This window comes from Capra hircus, chromosome 20 (genome assembly GCF_001704415.2).
Source record: "Capra hircus breed San Clemente chromosome 20, ASM170441v1, whole genome shotgun sequence".
Lineage (NCBI taxonomy): Eukaryota > Metazoa > Chordata > Mammalia > Artiodactyla > Bovidae > Capra > Capra hircus.
Window position 1 is genome coordinate 7,826,257 of NC_030827.1, and position 25,934 is coordinate 7,852,190.

A 25,934-nucleotide genomic window follows, 5' to 3' on the forward strand; every position below is an offset into this window, starting at 1 on the left:
GGGCAATGGTGCCAACTGACTTTCTCCTTGAATCAGACAGTTAAAAGAAAACGGAAAAGGAAATACCTGCCTTACTATGTGACTCCGAGTCATCTAGTGTTAGGTTGGGACACCACATCAAAGATCAACAGCGGCCAGAGATCTACCCTATACTTTGGACAACTGGCCTAGACCTTGTCTTCATCCTGTCACTTAGGCAATGATAGTAAGCCTTGTTGAGGGAGGGCATGACTCTACAAAATCTTAAAATAGTAGCAAGAAAGGAAAATCTCCTCTCTCCATCTGTCATCCAAAACCTGCCACATAGATTTTCTGGGTCACACACTGCAATATTTATAAAACTGGCCCCCAAATCCTTTGCAGTATAACTCCCTGAAGCATCCATAGCCTCCACTTGCCAAAATATATCAAAAGATAATAGGACCTAGAAGTGAATACAGACTAATAACCCAAAAGAGGACACAGACTTACTAGACTTCCACTCTTTCATTAACTTCAACATCAGTCACTACAAATAAGGAGCTGCAGACCAGCAGAATAAGATTTATTGTGGAAAGAAAAGAGTCTTATACAGTATCTTCAAATAAACATCAGTTACATACATTCATATTAAAGTGATTAATGCTCTATTGCTAGTTTCAGTTCAAAGAAAAACCTACAACAGTTTCATTACAAAAAAATCTTATCAAGATTTTCAAGATATATGATTTCATTACTTCCATACGTAACCACTTCAATAGTGAATTAAAGGAAAAATTATTGCTCCCCCTGCAAAAAAAATGTCCTTCAGGTCTTTCTTCAATGAACATACAGAAATAATTTACAATAAAAAAAAATCAGCTCTTTGTCCTAAATGAATGCTGTTTTGTAAACAGTTTTTCTTAGTAAAAAAACTAATTGTAGAGTTTTGCTGATAGTATCAATTTTTAGTATTTGGTAAACTCATATTTCAGAGATGGTTTAAAAGTAACAAAAACTCAATTCCCATCCAATAGCTCCAGTTTTAAATGAGTAAAGAGCAGTGCACTGCAGTCATTAAGAACAGGGTCTTGGAATGCTTGGATTCAAAGTCCTACTCCACCATCTATTAGCTGTGTGATGTTGGGCAAGTTACTTAACCTCTTCATACCTCCATTACCTGATCTATAAAATAGGGATGACAATACATCTCTCTCATCGAATTGCTGTATGTATTAAATGGTTTTAAATATAAGTGATTAGAACACAATCTGAAACAAAGGATTTTAACCTGACACAAAGTAATGCTTGCTCTTATTAGAAAAGTAAATAAGGTTATATAGTTTTGATTCTCTCATGAAGTTTTGCTTCTTAAAAAGAAAACAATTTCAACTTTGGTTATAACTTGACACATATAAAACCAATCCAAGGCAACTAGAATGCACAAAACATTCTGTTTACTACATGAAGAGCTCCTAAAATGTTTTAACTCTTGTTTCCAGATTCAGCTCACGTTAAAAAACTTTGCCAAGTTCATCCTGAACACAGTAACCAAAACAACAAACCCAACCTGCCCATGAAATTTACCTCCAACAATTTAAGGATGAGATCTTACGAAATGGGAGAGATTATATGAGCAGGGCGAACAGAGCATCAAGTCAGACAATCAGAGACAGCATTTCTCAAGAACAAAGGGAAGGTTTCAGAAACTACGATGTTCAAACATGATGAAGTGGACTCGGGCCAGGTTCTCCCTGCAGAATGCCTGGAGGATAAACAGTAACTCCAAGGGGATCTCCAGCTCTCTCTGCCCCGCACCCCCCTGCCCTTTCTTCTCACTGCTCTGTAATGCGATCTGTGGGACGTCTCCCTGAAGCAGCAGTTTTCATCAGCACTTGCTCGCTATACTAGACGCTCTAGTGAGGTGACACACAGACGGCTGGAAACACATTCACCTGGAGCAGGAAGGAGAATTGGTGCGAGGGGCGGGGGGCAGGAGGAGAAGGGGACGACAGAGGATGAGGCGGCTGCATGGCATCACCGACTCGGTGGGACGTGAGTCTGAGTGAACTCCAGGAGTTGCTGATGGACAGGGAGGCCTGGCGTGCTGCGATCCATGGGGTCGCAAAGAGTCGGACACGACTGAGCGACTGAACTGAACTGAACTGAGGCCGGAAAGGCGGGTGCACTCCTGTTCTCTGACACTGAACCTGTCCCCGCTCTGGCAGGGAAGAGTTAAGAGCATTGACCGGTCTACAGCCTCTGCAACCTGACTTCTAATGAAATCCAACTCTCCCTCAAGAAGCTAAGAGCCTAGTAGGAAGTAAGGGAAAGCATGGCCTATTTGCCTGGTTATGTAAGAGACCCACACCCAGACATAAACAAACCTGACTACGGCAGCTTCTGCAAACCTGCTGCTGACCTGGTTTGACTCACTCTGGGCACCAAGCTCTCACTGCTAAAGGCAGAACAGGCCCTCTCAGTTCACCTCTCCTGTGTGTGTGTGTGTTTCTCTCTTACACTCATTCATTTGTTCAGTTTTGTTTTAAACCTAGAAGCTTATGAACACAGCAAAAGAGTTTACTGAGAATGACTAACCATCACAAAAAACAAAAGCAGGTAAAGTTGACTTTTCAGGTCAGTTCCCAGCACTGCACCGAACCCGTGCCCTTCCCGTTACAGAATCTGGAGGTCAGCTCTCCTTCTGTGACCTACAGCAGCCTCTGATGCAGATGATTGCCTTTTTGCCCCCTTCTCTCTCTCTCTCCCCCTGCCTTTCCTTCTCAGTGTCTCCCATCATCTAGATTTGGCAAGCTGCAGTGCTCCAGGGCCAATCCTCAAACCTCTTTTCCTTCTCTCTGCACTCACTCTCCAGGCCCTCTGACAGCACAGCATCACGCACCACGATAAGATGACAACGCCCAAATTCCCACCTCCAGCCCAGCTCTCTCCCTGAATGCAACTGCCTCCTTGGTATTGCCACTGAGTTGTACAGCAGCCATGTCAAACACAACAGGTGTGAAACGCAACTCACCATTTCCCCTCTTATATCAGCTCCTCCCAGTAGATAGCAACTCTTGCATGGTTCTCTTTCACAACCTGTAGACCCAGAACCTGACCTTTCCTCATCACTCCACTACTACCCAGGGCACCACCGCCACCTGTCAAGACTATCACAAGGCATCATCTCCTCACTGGCCACCTTCAAGCATCTGCTTCTCTGTCCTTCACAGCAGAGGCAATGCACCTCTTTCACAGAGGAAATCAAATCACGCTCTGCCTCCGCAAAATTTTCCAGTGGCTTCCCACCTCATTCTGAGTTAGAGCCAGACTTTACCACAACCTACTGGCCTGGGGCCCCTTTCCCATGCTGAGGGTGGGGAGGCTCCCACACACTCAAGCAATTCTTGGACACAAGCTGAGTGTCCTACAGCTGAACTCAACTCTGACACTGCCTACCCAAAGACAGCGTCAGATTCCAAAGGCTGAGGGTTCAATCCTACAAACTGCCACCCCAACAAATTTCAGACGCCAACTGCAAGCTCAGGTTGTTACCTGTACTTCTCATAAACTGGCTATAAATCCAAGGTTCCCACAATTTCTCCCCGGGGCTTGATCAATTTGCTAGTATGACTCATGGTCCTCAAATAAAGACATTTTACTTACCAGATCACCAGCTTATCATAAAAGGATATAACCCAGGAGTAGCCAGAGGGAAGGGATATACAGGGCAAGATATAGGGAAGGGGTATGGCACTTCTGTGTCCTCTCCTATCAGGCCAGTCACTCAATCTTTCCATATGTTCACCAACCGAAGCTCCCCAAACCCAGTCCTTCTGGGGTTTCATGGAGGCTTCACTAAACAGACATGATTGATTAAATCTCTGGCCATTGTTGATTGAACTCAATCTTTAGCCCCCATCCTTAGATCCAAAGTCATCTCATCAAACACCACAAAAGCACCTGTATCATTCTCAGCACTTGGAACCTTCCGAGGGTTTTAGCTGCTCTGTGACCACCGCCTCCCCCCAAAAAAGCAGCTAAGACCAAATATTATTTCTTATCATAAACAAAATATCACAATTACATAGTCTCTCCCTCCTCCACCCTAAAGCAAACTCTCTGAAGTCGGCCACTTGGTCTACTATCCATGCTGGTCCTGCTATTCTATGCCTCAGGCCATTTTCACCTGCTGTTCTATCAGGAGTACTTTTCTCCTAGATACACAGAAGACTCCTTCCCTTACTTTCTTCCACTCTCTACTCAAATGTTATCACAGAAGCTGACCGTTATATGTATCAAACAGCAACCCCCTACACTCTTGTCTTATTTTCTCCCACACCATGTAACATCACCTAGCATATCATGTATTTGTCATGTATTATTGTCTGTTTCCTTCTACTAGAAGGTAAGCTAAGGGGAGAAGAGCGACTTTGAATGCTTTGTTCACTCCCCTAGTGCCTAGAACCACATCAGATATATAGCAGATACTCGGTAAAATATTCTCCAAAGGAGTGAATACTTTCTCATTGAGAAAAGGACAGAACCCTTATACCCAGTACAACAAAAAACCACTCTCTTATGGTCTGGCAAGGTTTTCTCTGATTCTGAGGGGTTTCCTGTTGCCTAGGACTCTTGTGTGGAAAATCCCATGGATGGAGGAGCCTGGTGGGCTGCAGTCCATGGGGTCGCTAAGAGTCAGACACGACTGAGCGACTTCACTTTCACTTTTCACTTTCACGCACTGGAGAAGGAAATGGCAACCCACTCCAGTGTTCTTGCCTGGAGAATCCCAGGGACGGGGTCGCACAGAGTCGGACACGACTGAACCGACTCAGCAGCAGCAGCAGCTATTCTTGTACTACTCCAGGCGGTGATGGGAGTGTCACTCTTATTCCTCTCATTCGTCCACCCATTTACTCATTCATTCTCTTTTTCAGCACTTACTGAGTGTCTACTGACTACTGGTCCCCATGCTCCCTGGCCTCCGGCCTCCGTCTCTGATGTCCCCAAAGCACAGTCACTACGGACGACCCCCAGGAGGTCCCCGCACAAGACTCAAGAGTCACGAGGCTGTCCTCCTCCTCTGGGCACTCCCTGCCTGCTACCTCTGCATTTTGTTCCGTGTCGTCTACCACACTGCAGTGATGAGAGTCTCATTTTGCCCCTGCTGTTAGGATAAGTAACTGTTCTGGTTGGTGTCTGAGCTGAAAACAGACACCCCATTGTGCAGACCATCACAGATGCTAAGGGCTTCCTGTGTGACCCTATCGATGTGCCCTCTCTAGCAGTAGCCCAAAAATATTAATCTCTCATATAAAATATCAGGTAGGTTATTTTTAAAGGAATAATGGGACTTCCCAGGTGGCACTAGTGGTAAAAAATGAAACAAAACCAAAAAAAAAAAACCCCACCTGCCAATGCAGGCGATGTAAGAGATGTGGGTTCAGTCCCTGGGTGGGGAGGATCCCCTGGAGGAGGGCATAGCAACCCACTCCAGTATTCTTGCCTGGAGAATCCCATGGACAGAGGAGCCTGGGGGGCTACAGTCCATGGGGCTGCAAAGAGTTGAACTCGACTGAAGTGACTGAGCATGCATACACAGGTAGGTTTGCAAAGTAAAGGTATCTGAAGATGATTGGGGCTGGTGGGGGGGGACATTAAAAGGGAGAGAGTAGAAGCCAACAGTTAGATACTTGAGGAGTAAGCATCTACTGGACACCTGTGCCATACTGGATACTTACACGGCTTGGTGTCACTGTTTTAGCTATCACAGATAGAGCTCTGAACCAAGCACCATAGGATTTTTATATATGAACCTGTTTAATTCCCAAAGCAACCCATTAAAAGCCATGCTATTTGTTATTTTTGCAGATTAGGAAACTGGTGCTATTTAATTAACTTACCAAGGTCACACAACTAGGAAACAGCAACTCTAGAGAGGCAGGTATTCTCCTAGGTAGTTCAAAGTACTTTATCTAATAATTGGAGTTACTCAGTATCCTACTTCAGAAAACCAAAGAAATTGGTATTTGAGCAATGTCTGGTATTTTCCCATTAGGAAGTTTCATTAATAGGTTACAGTATGACTTGTACCCCAATGTATTTCTTCACTTCCTGCCCCTGGAGACCAACTGCCAGAATACAATGTGATCTGTGCTGAGAAAACATCCATGCAATAGTAAATACATGACTTCATTTGGTTTACCCACAGAACCACATGCAAGGTAACCAGGAGAAAAAAACTGAGAAGATACACTAAGATGCTAATTTCTATTTCTAGGTGATGGACGAAGCACAGGTGGCTTTTCACTTTCAACACTTTCCTGTCTGTAATTTCTAGATTTCTGATAACTATTTCTACAACTAAAATAAGGGGGGGGAAACTAAGTCATGGTTTAAAAACTTGCCTCCTATTATGAATGAACAGCTGTGGGATCTCATGCAAAATAGATTATCAGTAAATCAACCGTATCAGGTAATAGGCATGTGAATATGTTCAATGGAAATGTTTTACCCAAGCATTCATTGTATTGTTTTTAAATACCTGCTAACCCCACTCCCCCTAACCACAGGAGGTATTACCACGTTCATTTGGGAGACAAGGAGGTCTACAAAGGACAGGGGTCACCTCGAGACATTATTAAACGATAGAAGCAAATGCAAACAGAACGCTGACAGAAACATCCTTTCTCACCGCAGCTCACTGCCTCCCAAACTCAAAGAGATCTTCACATCCTAACGCATACAGATAGCCTTTTCTACCCGTGGTCCCAGTGTGCTGCAGAGGAAAGAGCAAAGCTGCCCTCACAAATGCTCATGAATATTGCTGAGGTGCACTCAACGATTCTCTTCTTGCCTGTTCTTCCTCTAATCCCTCTGGGGGTTTTCCTGATATTGGGTTGGCTGAAAAGTTCGTTCACGTTTGTCTGTATGACTTTATGGAAAAATCCAAACGAACCTGTCGGCTAACCCGACTTTAGTCCCGACCTGAAACATCTCTTGGCCTCACTCTTCTGAGTTGGACTTTAGGTTACAAAGGGAAACCATCCAAACTCCAAGATGAGCCTCAGCCCAGGAATTTCCTGTGGGTCACAGACAAGCTAACATTACTCAGAAGCCTAGTTCACACCAAGATGAGTCTGGGAGAACCCAGGGAACATTTATCTACCAAACTACAGTGGCTCAAACATGGTTCCAAATGTCCAATTCACCCTCAGAACTCACCTCATACTCCTGGGATCCTGTGAAAAAAGAAACATGAGCCCGACATGAGATCAGGCCTCTCAATCAGCCCTATTTGCAGCTATAACAGCTGAGAACGGAAGTGATCAGATCTAGAGGTACTGGGGGTGAACCTTGTTTCCAGCCCTCGGCCTTGGAACCACTGCTGAAAACTCCTTTGAAACAACAAGTTACAACTTGGCCCTCTAAAATCAGATTCTGAAAGCAGCCCTTTCTTCTATTTTGAGAGGCCTAATTACCAAAATTATTGAGGAATAAAACTAACCTTTTCCCTCATAATACACTGGAGGCACCAAGGGAGGTAGGGAAAAAGAAGGAAAAGAGGAAAAGAAAACAGAGGCTCAGAGACACTACAGCTTTTTCCCCACCCAGGTCCTCATTCCTAACTATAGTAGTGCAAAGTAGCCCTCAAGAGAACACATGTTTATCTTTGAAAAAGGAGGACTCAAAGATGAAAATAACTTTTCTCTGCTCCTGCTTCCCCCAAGCTATCAAGGAGATGTTCAGTCATGTGTGGTGTGCAGGCTTTGGTGTGATTTGATTTAATCAGCAATTCCTGTCCTTCTTGATACAGTTCTCCAAAGCCTGCAGCCAATTTCTCAAAAGACAGGAAAAACAGGCAAGCCGAGAGGAAAGAAACTAACAGGTTATACAAACTCCAGGACAGAAGTGAAAGGCCTCACAGAAAGTGGCAGAACATGGACAGGGCCACTTCAGGTGACTGCTGATTAAAACATATGGGCAGACTGATAAGGCAGATGCTCCTGTATGTTACCATCACAAGAAACCCGATGAGTGGTTCAAATCTTGTGTAATTTTATGGAAAGATACAGGCACATGAATATGATCGTGCCTACTTCAAAAGTCACCAGGAGCTCCAATTCTCCAGGACCTAGCCCTAGAACCATGTGTTTTTGCTCTACTTACTCCCCAAAGTAACTGAGCTCTACTACAAACAAGGAACTCCACTAGCAAAATAAAGACTTCTCCACTGAAATGTAAATTATTTCCGTTTTGGTTTTTTTTTTTTTTGAGGTATGATTTACATATAACATTAGTTTCAGGTGTTCAACATAATGGTTTCTTATTTGTATACGTTGCAAAGTGATCACAGTAAGCCTGGTTAACATCCACTCCCACATACAGCTACAAAATTTTCTTACGATGAGAATTTCTAAAATCCACTCTCTCAGCAACTTTCAAACACCTTTTGCTTATTTGGGGTCTTTAGCAAGCACCTTTTGAATTAGTGAACACATAAATAATGGAAGCCAAGCACTGCCTGGCATGCCTCCAACTTGTTCCAGGGGTCTCCTGGTTGGGAAACTCTACGTGCTTCCTGAATCCTGTTCCATTATCCTGAGCAACTTCGGGCAGGTTAGCCTGAGTGACCACTGGATAGGAGACTTATTGCAATTCATAACGAGGGCTTTCCACTGGCATGGGCAACAGAGATCTAAGGCAGAAGACCCACTGGTTCTCTGCCTGCAGAGAACAGTGTGAATTGGGCTGGGGGCTGCTCTGAGGGTGGGTGGGTGTTTGTCCACTCCAACTGGGGTTCTGCATGCAATCGCCATGCAGGCTGCCCCAACCCCATCATGAGGACCACCACCACCAAGGCCCCTCGGGGTCAAGCAGGAGGTCAGGGCCAGCTTTCCTGGGCTGTTCCCAGGTGCCCAAGGCTGAGCAAGGCTCCTCGAGACCCCACAGGCATCTGAAATGAGCAGGAAGTGGCTGCAGTGAGTTCTTGTGGCCTGCCACAGGCCCGTCATGGGGCAAAGGAAGGGCCCCTGTGCCAGACATTTTTAGGGATACATGTGAGCCAGCAGCCAGGGGCAGAGATTCCCAGGTCTCTGTAGTATAAAGAACCAGGACGAGGCCAAGTCAGGAAGGAGAACCACGGGGTCCTGATCAACACCATGGAAAAGATTCAGCTGAAGAACTATGGTCACAGATGCCAGAACACCCAATAAAAACAAGCGTGCCTCAGAGAAGAGGCTAAGACAGGAACTCCATAGCAGAGCCCAGGAGGACCCAGAGGGCAGTCAAAGATGGAGCCTCTTCCTCCCCCATATTACCATACTCCCCACACCCTCACCAGGAAATCACAGTCAATACCAGCTTGGCAAGAAAGGGAGAAGAGAAGGAGGAAACCTGAGAGACGAGATATTTTACTTAAAGAGACCGAGCAGTTATCAAAAATGACTATTTTCATTATTGCATCAGACCAAGTTTTCTGTTAAACTAAAATACATCCTTTCCCCTCCCCACTGCCTAGGATAGGACTTCATAAGATCAGATCTCTTACGGACAAAACAAATAAAGGCAAGAGGGGAAGCATGGTAGGAAGGGATAGTTAGGGAGTTTGGTATGGACGCTTACACACTGCTGTATTTAAAATGGATAACCAACAAGGGCCTGCCGTGGAGCGCAGGGAGCACTGCTCAGTGTTATGTGGCAGCCTGGATGGGAGGGGGCCCTGGGGGAGCATGTGTGTGTTGTGTCTTGGTCGCTCAGTTGTGTCTGACTCTTTGCGACCCCATGGACTGTAGCCCACCAAGGCTCCTCTGTTAATGGGATTCTCCAGGCAAGAATACTAGAGTGGGTTGCCATTCCCTTCTCCAGGGGATCTTCCCAACCCCAGGATCGAACCCAGATCTCCCACATTGCAGGCAGATTCTTTACTGTCTGAGCTACCCGGGAAGCCCTACCTGGGGGAGAATGGAGACATGTATATGTATGTCTGAGTCGGTTCTATCACAATATCGTTAATTGGCTATACTTCAATATAAACTAAGAAGTTTAAAGGCAAAATTAAAACTGAGTGTAGTGTAGTAAAACCGTGCACAATACGCTTTCATGTTTACTGCTGACTTTCTGTGATCCAGCTACTGCAAATGTGAAAATACGTCAGCCGGGGTCCACCTTCAAGGAATTCAGTGTCTTATGGGTTAAGGGACAGTAAATGATAGCTGTAATACAGCAATGTGATGCCTGTTATAAAACTATACACAAGTCACAATGGCACAAAGGATAGAACAATGAAATTGAGGGAATTCAGGGGAGGCTTCCAGAATAAAGGACCCTCAGGCAGCGTCTTGAAGGACGAGTTAGAGACGTCAAGTTGCAAGTGGGATAAACAGTGACCTGAATTTGCTAAACAAAAAGTAAAAGGAAGAGGGAAGAGATGTACTGAAGGCAGGTGAGGGAAGATCCAGAAACGAAGGAATATAACAGTCAAGCTTTGATGGGGGGAGGGGGCAGGGGCGCCATGAGAATCAAGGCAGCAATAGACCCCCAGAGACTAGAACGCACGCCTGGACTTCAGCGGGACCCTCTACAAGACTGCTTATCCTTACGTGTGTGCAGTATTTCCTCCTACTAAAGACTGGTTTCTCCCAGCTAAGAGCTTTCATTTCCACCCTTCCAGCACTGCTACCCAAGAAGGAAGATACGCCTTCCAAACGCCAGTTTGAAGAACACCAAGGAAACACTCTGACTGGCCAACTTGGGGTCATGTGCCCACCCTGGGCCAACAGTTGTGACCAGACAGGAGGAGGGCTGTGACTGGCCCACCTGAATGGGATGCCCATCTCACTGCATCCCAGGAGACAAGGCCGCAATGGAAGGTGGCAGCATCATTTGGACCCATGCCCAGAGCAGTGGAGGGGCTACCCATTAAAGAATGAGAGTGCTGTGCAGTGAAGGGCAGGAGAATACTAGAACCAACTGTCCAGGCCAGTTTAACACTTGGCATCTCTCCGTGTTTTGTGCTCCATGAGTGAACAGCACACAAAGATGGGCTATTGTCCATCACTTTGATACACTCTGTGTATATCTGACTCTGGCCACTTGTTTGGAAGGACAGTTTGTTAAAATTTCATTTCAGACTTCTCTGGTAGTCCACTGGCTAAGAATCCACCTACCAATCCAAGGGACATGGGTTTGATCCCTAGTCCAGGAGATTCCACAACCAAGCCCACGTGCCTAGAGAAGCCGCCGCAATGAGAAACCCACGCACCACAGTGAAGACCCAGTGCAGTCATAACAAACACACACAAAGGAAACAATCCCACCACTCCACCACAGGCTGCTGAAATGGTATCCCTTTCATGATACCCTCAACTTGAACTAGTCTCTTCACCTTGAACTTCAACAGTAATTTGTCCTGAACTCTCCTATAGGACTTATCACATTTTCCCTTAGTTCTCCCTTAATTAATGCATCTGAATAAACAACCCGTTGGTCCTTCCCCAAAACTGGAGTGGTAGGGACGAAGCTCTTGAGCATGGGGTAATAAATTAGAATAATGTCTCCTTTCCACTGACGGGGATTAATGCAGACATGTACCTTGCCTAAGAATTTGAACTAACTCAAAATAAAGGAAACAAATCAGTTTCAAATAGTTGGCAAAGTATTTGTTTAACTAAAGGGAGCCATGAGGGGTATGTAGCTATGTGGTTTGGCAACAGCCTTCTTCTCTCGGGCTGACAAAGGCAGGCCTCCAGGAAGCGTCTGAAATTGAAACTGCTCAGCATGAGGTTCAATACTATCTTCATTGTGAGCCAACGAAATCTTAGCAGGTTATGTCACCTTTAGGAAAATGTTTCTCTTCCTTAATAAGAGTTTCTGTAGTGACTTTTTCCTCCTATGGTATTCAGGCATCCTTTGGGGAATTTCTAGATGAAATACACATATGCCCGTGAAAGTGTGTGTATTCAATAAAACTTCTTGAAAGAAAGGAAGGAAGGGAGGGCAGGGAAGAGGAAGAAGGCAAGTAAGCCCCGAGACAAGAGTACCTCACATCTCAAAATGATCATTAAATCTTCTGAAATACCATCATACCTTTCATATGCACTGGGTCAGGGATTAATTTTCACACTGAGTACCTGGTCTCCAAACACTAAATGAGCTCATGAGACAGGCCAAGACAGTGGTCTCCTGATTCTTATCTCCATTCCCAGCACACTCACTCTCTCTGACTTCAGCTTTCTCTGAGACAAACCTAGGAATCTTCCAAGATGCACTGGAAGCGCTGCTCTCCCATCCTTTTCTCAGCTCCTCTCGCCTCCCCTGTTCCTCACCCGGCTATCCAACGGGGCAGTCATCCGCCAGCTCTTCCCTCAAACGAGGGATGTGTGTCCATACATGTGAGTGAAGATGTGTCAAGACAGCGGAAACGGTGCTCCCCAAGTGTTCCCCAGAGTTTCCACTGCCACCTCTCTCTCTCGTCCAAGATACATAAGACAGGGAGAAGCTAGAATCATGAGGCACAGTGGCACCCACTGAATATAAGCTACAGCTTATATTAATACAATACAGCTACTCACTGAATTCACCATCTTTTATCTCTACTGAGAGCTGGTAAAATACACTAGGAAGAACAAAACCTCTGAAGTCAAGGACTATGTTCTGTCGTAGGTCTGGTTCTGCATTTATGAGTCTAATCTTGGGTAACTCTTTTCATCTCTCTGAGCCTCAGCAGGCATGCATGCTAAGTTGCTTCAGTTGGCATGCGTGCTAAGTTGCTTCAGTTGTGTCCGACTCTTTGCAACCCTATGGACTGTAGGCCCTCCCCCAGGATCCTCTGTCCATGGGATTCTCCAGGCAAGAACGCTGGAGCCATTCCCTTCTCCAGGGGATCTTCCCGACCCAGGGACTGAACCTGGGTCTCCTGCATTGCAGGCAGATTCTTTATTGTCTGAGACAGTGGGGAAGCCCCCGAGCCTTGGAGCCCCCAGCTAATAAATGAAGATGATGACCATATCGGACATACAGGCCTTTTACAAGATAACACATGTGCAAACCACCTTATGAACACAATGAATGAGTGCCATTCATTCTTTCCTTTCTTCATTTTTTTTTTCCAATTAGAAATGTTTTATGCTTACCAATTTACAATTTCATTCCCATCACATTTTTTTTTTAGTTTTTTATTTTTTTAATTTTAAAATCTTTAATTCTTACATGCGTTCCCAGGTAATTGTTATCTGCATTTCTTGGTAGGGACTCGGAAATAACTTTAAAACTCTTTAAGCCTCAGTTTTCTCAACTGTTAAAACAGATACAATATCTCTCAGAGAATTATTTTGAGAATCAGATGTTATAAGTGTCAAGTACCCACCACAGCTTAGTAAACAATGGTTATTATGATTAATAAAGTAGTGCACACATACTAGTTATTTTGACTATGACTACAGAAAGCTTGGTGCTATCTAAGCTCTCCAAGGTCATTAAGTTTTCATCCAGGCATTGCCTCTTGCACCAGCAAAAAAAAGGGAAAAATAAGAGCAGTCTTTCACACTTTGTGTCACTATGTGTGTGTGCCTAGTCGCTCAGTCGTGACCAACTCTTGCGACCCCACAGACGGTAGCCTGCCAGACTCCTCTGCCCATGGGATTCTCCAGGCAAGGATACTGGAGTGGGTTGCCATTTCCTGCTCCAGGGATCTTCCCGATCCAGGCATCAAACCCAGGTCTCCTGCATTGCAGGCAGTCTGTGATGGACAGGAACTGGAAAAGGAGAGAGTGAGACACAGGGCTTAAGCGAATGAAAGGCAGAAAGAGAAGAGCAGCTCCGCACTTACTGGGGCCTGATGACTTACACCAAAGATGCGTTGGAAAGACTGAAGAACCACCGGGAACAGGCAAGAGCCAATCCCTACAGTTTCAAATTTCTCATGAATAAATATTGTTTCTTGGTTGAATCTCCTACTGAAATAAACAAAATTAAAATCCAGGCATTCCTGGAGTCCTTGAAGCAAGCAATCATGGATTCTGACCCACTCCAATTATTAACCACTAGGTTCCCAGACAGCCTGTCCTGGGGCTGCCCACGATATGCCAAGGGCAACTTTGAGAACCCCAGAATAGCTGTGGGGCAGCTTGGTTTCAACTGCTTTCACCCTCTGCTTACATCACATTACCCTCTAGACATCAGTCCCTTCCAAAGGGCCTACTTCCAAGTTAGATCCTCTTCTCTTTCCTTATGAGGACATGAAGACAAGTACTAGTTGCAGTTTTAACTTAATACATAAGTATTGATGGATTTCTGCTAGTCCAACTTTTTTCTTATTACTACACCCTCTAAACTTTCACATCTCTCTAAACAAGCCAGTAATATGTGCATGTGTCTTTCAAAGAACAGTGATAAGGACAGCAGGGGATATTAAAAGACAGAGAATACTAACAAGGAGGATCAGCACAGAAAACAAAGAGGGAATAAAAAATATTTCTAACCAAATATGAAAGGTTTGCTTATAAGCCAGAAATTCTAAGCTCTCAATACCTTCTTCATGATTTCCCAGGAGACCAGAACCTACATCCGGAGAATGATGTTGGTGATGATTAGAAGGAAGGAAAGAATAAGCAAGAAACTCAAGACATCTTAAAGCCTGGAGAAATAATTAGATCATTTTCTAAGGGATAAGAGACCATAGATCATCACAATCTAGCCACGGGGCTGAAAAAATCAGGTTTCTCAGTGTTTCTTCTACTGCCAGGAGAGATGATCCATTTCCAATGCTAAGATCCTTGTAAGCAGAGACAGGATCTATCCGGTTCACTACTTCATCCACCCTCTAGGAAGTGTCTGGCACACTGGATGTGCTTGTTGAGCACTCAAACAGTTCCCTAACACTTCACTCTTTGGATCCCATCATTCTCATCTGTAAAATGAGGTGGTTGGGCCCTGTGATCCCTAAGGCCCTTTTGGTTCTGGGATTCCACTCGGCTGACATTAGAAACAGTGTGCCCAAAGCCATCCTTTGCAACCTGGTCATCACCATTTAATGAAGAAGGAAGCCTGGGACACTGACAATCCCTAGCTCTCTGCTACCCACCTTAGTTTCACTTGTCCTTTGTTTATTAGCAGCAAATAGTTAATCATTTTCATATCTCAGGTACCTGCTTTCACTTGAATCGAGTTAAATTTATACATAACTATGTTATGACTTTCTGCTGGAGTTCAAACTGGCTATGCTCCAACTTTGGATTTCAAAGGAGAATGTGATTAATGCACTCCCTACAGCTCCACTGGACTCTGAGGGTTCTCCACCGGCCTCCTAATCATTAATCTCACAACTCTTCAGGTTGTTAGACTACCTAGGCCCCCCACAACACTGGCATCCTGCCCACCAGCTAGGCAATACATTTAAATACAAGACTATATAAAACAGATTATTCCCCAAATTTGAGTGAGAATTAGCACAAAGATTAAGGAGTCTTATGGAACTGCTACCTGCCCTCAAGAAGTTCTCCATGCACCAGAACTAGTAATATTCCTTCTAAAGAATTAAGGACTTGGTGTAGCTCCTGTCCCAGAAGTCATTTAAAAGTTTTAAACAAATTATTTGGCAATAATTTCAAACTTACAGAAAAGCTGAATGAATAAAAGTAACAAGAAGAACACTAACACTTGCCCTTTCCCCAGACTTACCTACCGTTAACATCGTACTCCATTTTCCACTGGCATCTGAACTTGCTTTCACACGCACACACTTTTGTTCTTCATAGATTCTCCCCCCACCCCCAAACTATTTAATAGTAAGTCACATTTGAATCATGGCTCTTTACCCCAAAAGAAGCAGCAATTAAATTTTAGAACAGAATGTTGCACAAACGGTTTAAGTCCCCAGTGACAGAATTTCAAGGATGGCAATGAACAGTGTGGGAGGTTTGTTCAGGGTGAGGCTTTCTAGGACTCCTGTAGAGTCAGCTCATCTTATTCCTGGGGCTGGGAGTCTTGATTTCAGACCAAGAGCAAACACACACACACACGCACACACACACACGCACACACACACACGCACACACACACACACACACACACACACCTCTTGGAGTCTTGATTTCAGACCAAGAGCAAACACACACACACACACGCACACACACACGCAAACACACACACACGCGCACACACACACGCACACACACACAAACACACGCAAACACACACACACATGCGTGCGCGCGCACACACACACACACACCTCTTTTTATTTTAGAAGGAAAAGTCCTTGAAGTAAATCAGGTACATGGACAACTGCCAGCCCCCATTTTTCTCCAGGAGAAGCAGAGGGCAGTGAGGCGGGTCATTCTGTTCTCAGATGATTCTGCCCTTTCCACCCCCCATCCCCGCCACCCAGGATAAAGCAACAACAACAGCCCACTTTCAGAAACACCTCTTCTGCTTGCAGGCTCACAAAAATGTTTCTTTCTCTTTGAATTAAAAACATAACCACACAAAGTTCGTCCACCAGACAAGAAAGGGTTGCTCACTACCCGTAGCTTTGATCAGCCTGAGAAGGCAACAATCCCCACATGCTGGGGCTGGTGTACCAGATACTCAGGCCACCTCCGCTATTCCCTAAGACCATCTTATCTCCTGGTTTCCAGGACCTGCACCACTAGAGTGGGTTGCAGGTGAGGGGGAATAAGCAGTGCGAAGCCACGCCATCATTAATCATACTGCAAATAACAGCTCTTCTTTCTTAGGCAGTAAAGCATTTTGCATACTGGTAATTATTGTTAATAAACTTTTTAATATATGACTGCATCCCCTGGAGAAATACAGGCTTTTTAGCTGAAATTAATTGTCTTAAAATCCCTTCCTTAGAGCATCTACAAAATCAAGAAAGTAGTATAGAAAAGAGAGAACTTTCTCAGGTATTAAGAAAAAAAATAACTTTTTTTAATTAGCACACACTTGAAAACTAAAACACAAACACAGCAGAAATTGGGTACTGAATGCACACGTAGATCTCTGTAAATCCCACAAAGACCAGACACTTTTAAATCAACAAGACTTCTTACTGTCAAGGGAACGCCAAGGTAACTCTGAGCAAATGATTCCAAAACATTTACCTTGTACTAAGCTCCCTGTTTTTGTTTTTGTTTTTTTAATAGCATAAGCACAATACAGCACAAAGGTAAATTTCAAGCGAAAGGAACACAAGAAGAGTGAGTGGGTTTACTTCAGAGGTCTACTGTAAAACACATATTGTGAGAGTTTTACAAAGACACGTATAAACATGCACTCCATCAGAAAGAGTTCTGCAAAGCAACGAGGAAAAGAAAGGTAAGAAGAGGAAGACGCCTGCCTCGGCTCCAGGAGAGGTAAAAGATCCCACGAGCTACCTTGTTTGGACGCCCTCCGTCGAATCTTCATTTTGGGGAAGGAAGGCCACGAGTAGTTAAAAGGCGAGTCCGAGTCAGAATCCATCTTTTTGTCTGGATGAAATCAAACAGACTCGACAGCAGAGACTTGGGAAGAACTGGGGCGTCCCCAGCCAGGAGGCGAGTCTCCCGTGTGATGTAGAAGGAAGTGATGGGGCTGGGTGAAAGCTGCGAACACCGAGGCGGGAGAGGCAATAAATGTTTTGCTTCCTTCAGGCGTTCAGGCATGTAGACCGAGAAGGAGGCTGTAAACATTCAAGCCAAACCGAGAAAGTACAAGGAGGTAAGCACGGCCCCTCAGAGGGGCACAGGTACACCGCAGTCCAGTTATTCAGAAGGTCACTAGGAGCAAATGAATCATTAACTCTTCTCCTTGCTGGAAATGGAGGCGAAGAAAAAAGGTAGCTGGGAACTGAGAGAGAGTCGCCTGGAACTCAAGAAAAGCTTCCGAAGGCAGGCGCCTGTTTTGGTCGGGAGCTAGGGGATGCTTTCTCAGAAAAGCCACCCTGTGCAGCGTGAGATAAAGGTTGAGGTTTATGTGTGTGGACAGCCAGAAAGCTCCGGTACATAGGCAAATAAAGGCCGTCATACACAGGGCAGAGGGTTTTTCCAGAGCGGTCTGTTCTTTCATACGATTGGCAGGTTTGGCAGCTTTTCAGATCTAAGAGCCAAAACAGCTCTGATAATTCATTTAACAATCCAGTCTCCCCATCCTTTTAATCCTCAAGGGGTTGGAAGCTTTAACTTCCATCCAGAATTGTAGTTATCTCATTAAATTCATGCAGAGTCACCTACTTTATGCTTTAGCGCAACTGGGGCATTTTTTTTCCCTCAAATTGTCACCAGCTTTGGTCATCAGTCACAAGGTGTTGCGTGCCTTTGGGACTCTGATGCACACTTTCATTCCATCTCAATAGAGCTACTGACTAATTTACACAGCCTCCCTGAACAACTCTTTGGTAATTAGCATTCAGCAGGAGCCTGTTACTGCCTTCCCATAAATCGTGACACTGCTCAAACTTACTTCTCTAAATCCCGACCAGCAGGCACAGAGATACATTGGCCTCGAATAAGCTCAAGTACAGCAGCCAAGATCAGTGGCAGAAAAAAGTGCACCCTAAGTCTCATCCAGGAGTCTCTTTCAAGCATAGAAGTATTGCGCTCTGTTTTGAGGTCATCTGACGGCCAAATAGACTTTAAAAGCAAGTAGAAACAAGATGGGGTCTTTTCAGCTCGGCAGGTCTGGAGGTGCCACGATGTGTCTTAATGAACACCCACCTCCTTACTTTAATTAGTTCCTAAACTGTTGGCACTCTCATGCCACGCAGTGTGAGAAACTAAGACACGTAACCTGCTCTTTAAGAGTTGATCCTGTCTGATTGGGTAGGATTTGGGTGAGGGCTACAGCTAGATGTAAAAAAAAGGGAGAAATCCCTTACTTTCAAATTCAAATAGCGTTACATAAGCCACCTCTGTGTTTTCATATTGTTTGCTTCGTAAACATAGCATGCTGCTGCTGCTAAGTCGCTTCAGTTGTGTCCGACTCTGTGCGACCCCATAGACGGCAGCCCACCAGGCTCCCCCATCCCTGAGATTCTCCAGGCAAGAACAATGGAGTGGGTTGCCATTTCCTTCTCCAATGCATGAAAGTAAAAAGTGAAAGGGAAGTCGCTCAGTCGTGTCTGATGCTCAGCGACCCCACGGACTTCAGCCTTCCAGGCTCCTCCGTCCATGGGATTTTCCAGGCAAGGGTACTGGAGTGGGGTGCCATTGCCTTCTCCGAAACATAGCATACAAGTAGATAAAAATACAACTAGAAGGTAATTGCTAGCATTACAACTAAATAAAAACACACAATATATTCTCTACTTTGTGACCTTTTATTTGAAAAGTATATATTTTTCTTACTCAGCTGGGTGCAACTATATGGAAAAAGTACTCTCAACTCTAATACTAGATAAGATTTTTGTACACATGCATCTTTTTATAAGAAAATAGACAAAATTTTGTGAATGGGTTTCCATTTATTCTGTTTTAGAACTGAGAACATTGTAGGCAGCTGTGAAATGAATGAATGATGTACACAGTTAAGTCCTAACCTGTAGATGAAGAATCTTTATATGAGAGCTGCAATATTTTTAGTATCTGATGGGTGACTAAATGTGTGTATCTGGACCAAAAAAGCTATGTGAACTCCAGTAAAATGTTTAAACATATATCTGCATTTTATTCATCATGGCAAGAACAATACATTTGCAAAGAACAATAGTATTAGGTAGAAAAGCTCCAGACAATACTTGGGGTGTGCACAGGCCTCCTGGCTGCCTGAGAGATGTTCAGAGACCCAGGAAAGCGAACCTCCTCCAGCAGAGATAATCACCATTTGAAAACGAAAGTACTAGGTCAGGAGATACTGCTATCTTTCTCATTATCACGGTTTTAGGACCACTTAACCAGGATAAATCCCAGGTCAACAAACTACTGGAACAGGTTGCTCCTCTACTGACCATCAGAGACAGGTCAGAAAACCTTTAAGACAATGCAAAGACATAAAGGAACTCTGCAAAATGCAAATCCGTGAGCTGTCAGGTAGATCCGTCTAAATCTAATTTTCCCCAAAGTACAGTCCTAGCTGACCAATTCCATGTCAACTGATTGTTGATATCAAAATTATTCCAGCAATAAAACTACTAGTACTACCCAACTGGTACATGTGAGAAGCCCAACAAGAGACTTTCCAACCTCATTTGCTTTATTATTTATCAACCTTGTTTAAAGAATGAATTAAGTGTGCTGACCAGCAGCGCATAGTTAACATAAAAAGTGGAGTATTGTGTTGACACAGTCCTTTTTTTAGGCCAGCTCATTTTCCTACCAAAGAATTTCTCCTAAATATGGGTCATTTATCCTCCTTACTATCTATGGTAATTGAGTTCCACAACCACCGCCCCCCCCCCCCCCCCCCCCCCGGCATGGGTCAATGTGATTGCATTTAAATTAATTCAAGATGTTATTTACATCTCATTCATATTCAACAGCTTAATTTCTTTGCTTTCTCTGACTGGCTGATTACAATTGCAGCTGGCAGAATAAACGATATATCCCCAAGGCCACTTTCTCACCAGTTATCAGACAACCATGACAACATAAGAATGTAAATGATTTCATCAGCCTTACTGTGCCTCCTTTAATTAAAAATCCTTTACCTAAAAAATAAAGTCACAATTATCCAGGACACATACTGTCACCTATTTTTCAATCTTGATAAAACTGAACCTCCCTGGAAGAGTATTCATATTTGGATTTAAATTACAGCATTTGTACGGTTTTCTCATCCTCCAGTGGGATCCAAATTCCTTGAGGGCAAGAACTGTGTTTTATATTCATATTTTTAAAGAACCACACGCTGAAAAGAAAAGGTATGGGGTTTTGGAGACAAATACAGATGGTCCCCAGCTTATGATGGTTCAACTTTACTAATGGAGCAGAAGCATTCAGTAGAAACCAAATTTGAAAATTCAAATTTTGATCTTCTTCCAGACTAGTGAAATGCCCTATAATAGTCTGTCATGATGCTGGGCAGTGGCACTGAGTGCAGCCACCCGTCAGCCACGTGATCATGAGGTTAAGCAACCTGTACGCTTACAGCCATTCTGCACCTGTACAACCATTCTGTTCTTTCACTGGCTTCCCCGGTGGCTGAGCAGTAGAGAATTCACCTGCAATGCAGGAGCCACAGGAGACACAGGTTCGATCCTGGATCCAGAAGATCCCCTGGAGGAGGGCATGGCAGCCCATTCCAGTATTCTTGCCCAGAGACTCCCATGACAGAGGAGCCTGGTGGCTACAGTCCATAAGATGCAAAGAGTTGGACACGACTGAAGCGACTTAGCACACATTCAATAAATTACATGATAATCAACACTTTATTTTAAAATAGGCTAGATGATATTGCCCAACTCTAGGCTAATGTACATGTTCTGAGCACACTGAAGACAGGCTAGGCTAAGCTAGGATCTTCAGCATGTTAGATTTATTAAATGCATTCTGACTGATATTTTCAACTTAATGATTTTGTTGGGCCATGACCTCATAAGAAGTCAAGGAAGATCTGTATATCTGGGCTCTGTCACTTATTTACTTAGTGGTCCTAACCAAGTCACTCACACTTTCTGATCCTCAGCTGTCACCTATAAAATGAGATAACATCTATACTTCAAAGAGTTGTAACGATCAAATAAGATTATCACAGTAGAGAACATGAGTTTTCGCTAAATTTCAGCTTACATGTTAAATGTTAGTAAAGTTTTCCCTTTGATTGTATTTCTCTTCTAAATTGTAGACACTGAACGAAGCTTATCTTCACCTCAAGAGTAATAGCTTGATTTTCAAAACAGAGACATGGCAACATACAAAGAAGTTCCAAGGACGTCATACCCAAACAGAAAAAGGAGGAGGATTTGTTTTGCTTCTCTGCTCCATTGTTTGACCACCAGAGACAACAGTTTTTAACACAGTTAAACACATTCTTGGAGAAAAAGTAAAAAAATAATAAAAATAAAAAAATACAGACAAGAGGCAGCAGGACCCAAGATGCAAGGACAAACCTATCTTGGATAACTTCAGCCACACACAGTGGTAATTTCAAGCCTCAACTTCCAGCATTAGGTGAAAGTTCTAGAGATGATCAAAGTCTTCCTCCAAAACCTCTAGAAGACACCATGGCATCGCTCCAAGTTCAACAGAAGCAGTTCTTTGCTTGCTTGGGTACCAGGTGCAATGGTTGGCTTTCCCTGAGAGGCCATGTTTTACAGAAAACAAGGATCTTTAAAACCACAGCTTGGGACTTCCCTGGTGGTCCAGAGGTTAGAACTTTGCCTTCCAATGCTGTGGGGGTGGGAGGTGGTGGTACAGGTTTGAACCCTAGTTGGGGAGCTAAGATCTGACAAACCTCGGAGCCAAAACACCAAAATATAAAACAGAAACGACACCGTAACAAATTTTTAAAGACTTTAAAAATAGTCCACACCCAAAACTCTTTTTAAAAAGCCTGGCTCACGTCCACATGTAAAATGTGCTCACTGCGAGCCGGGGTGGGAAGCAGACACTCACATGCCCAGGGTCACACTCTCTCAGGGCCATTAAACTCACTGGAGTCTAGAACCACCCAAGGTTCAAATTATTTTCTCCCTATCTCCTCTCCCTATTTAATTTTGCCTAGAAAGTTAAATTCACATAAAGTAGACACGAAGTAAGAGCGTGGTAGAGATGCCAGTTTGATCCCTGGGGCAGGAAGATCCCTTGGAAAAGGAAATGACAATCCAATCCAGTATTCTTGCTTGGGAAAATTCCATGGACAAAGGAGCCTGGTGGGTGACTGTCCAGGGGTCACAAAGAAATTGGACACGACTGAGCACACACACACACACACACACACACACACACACACACACACAAAGGAGCATGATACAATGGCGGTCACAAATTGGATGACATCATTCAATATACCACCTTACTTTAAAAATAGGAACTTTTTAAAAATTTCTTACCTACTTTAATTACCTTAATTTATCTGAACAAAAACTCCACATGTCCCTTCACAAGTTCTGTATACCCCCTTATGTCATCCTACTGTCTAAGGGGGAAAAATGGACACAACCTAGAAAGCCAACAAATGAAATCAGCTGTATTATGATAAATGCACACGTGATATAAGAGAAGAAAATACTCAAGACACTTTAAGATAGGAAAATAATGGATTTTCTGGCCAAAGTAACATAGTAATGAATTATTTTGTCAAAGCTTCCATGAGCATTTAGTATTGCTAACAGATGGAGGTTCTACTTAGATGATTCTCTAAGAAAAGAAAGATCCTTAGTGGACCTCTTTTGTTCTCAGGCATAACTTGAAAGAATTAGGATAAATTCATTAAATATTCCTGAATAATACATTATGAAGAATTTTTAATTTACCCCGAAGAGGCAGCTGTGGATAGTAGATGTGAGGGCCCTTTGGGGCAGAAGAAGCAAGAATATGGGCCATGAGTCTACAGAGAGAAAGGAGGGCAAGGAGGAAAGTATTAACATCTTGTTACAACCTAAGGAGAAAAAAAATTCTACAGTAGGAAGAGCCAAAGTATTCAGGGAAGCAACATTTATGATTACACCTGAATTTATTCTCATCAGTTCAGTCGCTCACTTGTGTCCAACCCTTTGCAACACCAAGGACTGACTGCAGCACGCCAGGCTTCCCTGGCCATCAGGAGCTTGCTCAAACTCATGTCCACTGAGTCAGTAATACCATCCAACCGTCTCATCCTCTGTCATCCCCTTCTTCTCCTGCCTTCAATCTTTCCCAGCATCAGGGTCTTTTCTAATGAGTCAGTTATTCACATCAGGTGGCCAAAGTATTGGAGTTTCAGCTTCAGCATCAGTCCTTCCAATGAATATTCAGGACTGATTTCCTTTAGGATAGACTGTTTGGATCTTCTTGCAGTCCAAGGGATTATCAAGAGTATTCTCCAACACCACAGTTCAAAAGCATCAGTTCTTCAGCACTCAAGCTTTCTTTATAATGTAACTCTCAAACCATACATGACTACCGGAAAAACCATAGCTTTGACTAGATGGACCTTTGCTGGCAAGGTAATGCCTCTGCTCTTTAATAAGCTGTCTAAGCTGGTCATAACTTTTCTACCAAGAAGCAAGCGTCTTTTAATTTCATGGCTTCAGTCACCAACTGCAGTGATTCTGGAGCCCAAAAAATAAAGTCTGTCACTGTTTCCATTGTTTCCCCATCTATTTGCCATGAAGTTATGGGACCAGATGCCATGATCTTAGTTTTCTGAATGTTGAGCTTTAAGCCAACTTTTTCACTCTCCTCTTTCATTTTTATCAAGAGGCTCTTTAGTTCTCCTTCGATTTCTACCATAAGTATGGTATCATCTGCATATCCGAGGTTATTGATATTTCTCCCAGCAATCTTGATTTCACCTTGTGCTTCATCCAGTCCAGCGTTCTAATGATGTACTCTGCATGTAAGTTAAATAAGCACAGTGACAATAAACAACCTTGATGTATTCCTTTTCCAATTTGGAACCAGTCCATTGTTCCATGTCTGTTTATAATTGTTGCTTCTTGACCTGCATACAGATTTCTCAGGAGGCAGGTATGTTCAGTTCAGTTCAGTCGCTCAGTCATGTCCGACTCTTTGCAACCCCATGAACTGCAGCATGCCAGGCCTCCCTGTCCTTCACCAACTCCTGGAGTTCACTCAAACTCATGTCCATCGAGTCGGTGATGCCATCCAGCCATCTCATCCTCTGTCATCACCTTCTCCTCCTGCCCCTAACCCCTTCCAGCATCAGGGTCTTTTCCAATGAGTTAACACTTTGCATGAGGTGGCCAAAGTATTGGAGTTTCAGCTTTAGCATCAGTCCTTCCAATGAACACCCAGGAACTGATCTCCTTTAGGATGCACTGGTTGGATCTCCTTGCAGTCCAAGGGACTCTCAAGAGTCTTCTCCAACACCACAGTTCAAAAGCATCAATTCTTCAGCACTCAGCTTTCTTCACAGTCCAACTCTCACATCCATACATGACTACTGGAAAAACCATAGCCTTGACTAGACAGACCTTTGTTGGCAAAGTAATATCTCTGCTTTTGAATATGCTATCTAGGTTGGTCACAACTTTCCTTCCAAGGAGTAAGCGTCTTTTAATTTCATGGCTGCAATCACCATTTGCCGTGATTTTGAAGCCCAGAAATATTGTCTGACACTGTTTCCACTGTTTCCCCATCTATATCCCATGAAGTGAGGGGACCAGATGCCATGATCCTCGTTTTCTGAATGTTGAGCTTTAAGCCAACTTTTTCACTCTCCTCTTTCACTTTCATCAAGAGGCTTTTTAGTTCCTCCTCGCTTTCTACCATAAAGGTCATGTCATCTACACATCTGAGGTTATTGATATTTCTCCTGGCAATCTTGATTCCAACTTGCACTTCTTCCAGCCCAGCGTTTCTCATGATGTACTCTGCATATAAGTTAAATAAGCAGGGTGACAATATACAGCCTTGATGTATTCCTTTTCCTATTTGGAACCAGTCTGTTGTTCCATGTCCACTTTTAACTGTTGCTTCCTGACCTGCATATAGGTTTCTCAAGAGGCAGATCAGGTGGTCTGGTATTCCCATCTCTCTCAGAATTTTCCACAGTTTGTGGTGATCCACACAGTCAAAGGCTTTGGCATAGTCAATAGAGCAGAAATGTTTTTCTGGAACTCTCTTGCTTTTTCTTTAGCAATTTGATCTCTGGTTCCTCTGCCTTTTCTAAAACCAGCTTGAACATCTGGAAGTTCACGGTTCACGTACTGCTGAAGCCTGGCTTGGAGAATTTTAAGCATTACTTTACTAGTGTGTGAGATGAGGGCAATTGTGTGGTAGTTTGAGCATTCTTTAGCATTGCCTTTCTTTGGGATTGGAATGAAAACTGACCTTTTCCAGTCCTGTGGCCACTGCTGAGTTTTCCAAATTTGCTGGCAGATTGAGTGCAGCACT

General features: G+C 43.8%; 1 protein-coding gene across 5 annotated transcripts in view; it reads right to left on the bottom strand.

Moving 5' to 3' along the window:
- The window catches only part of ARHGEF28 (Rho guanine nucleotide exchange factor 28), a 344,574-nt gene that overhangs the window by 117,811 nt on the left and 200,829 nt on the right, over positions 1-25,934 (bottom strand). The window contains exon 1 of one of the 5 annotated variants that reach the window (XM_018065571.1): positions 17,340-18,052. The exons of 3 other annotated variants lie outside the window; for them this stretch is intronic. In XM_018065571.1, the coding sequence (XP_017921060.1) occupies positions 17,340-17,424 (85 nt within the window). In that variant the 5' untranslated portion in view covers positions 17,425-18,052. Of the gene's footprint in view, positions 1-15,639; positions 15,759-17,339; positions 18,053-25,934 lie in introns of those variants that run through there. One more of the 5 variants, XM_018065572.1, reaches the window with a different exon arrangement.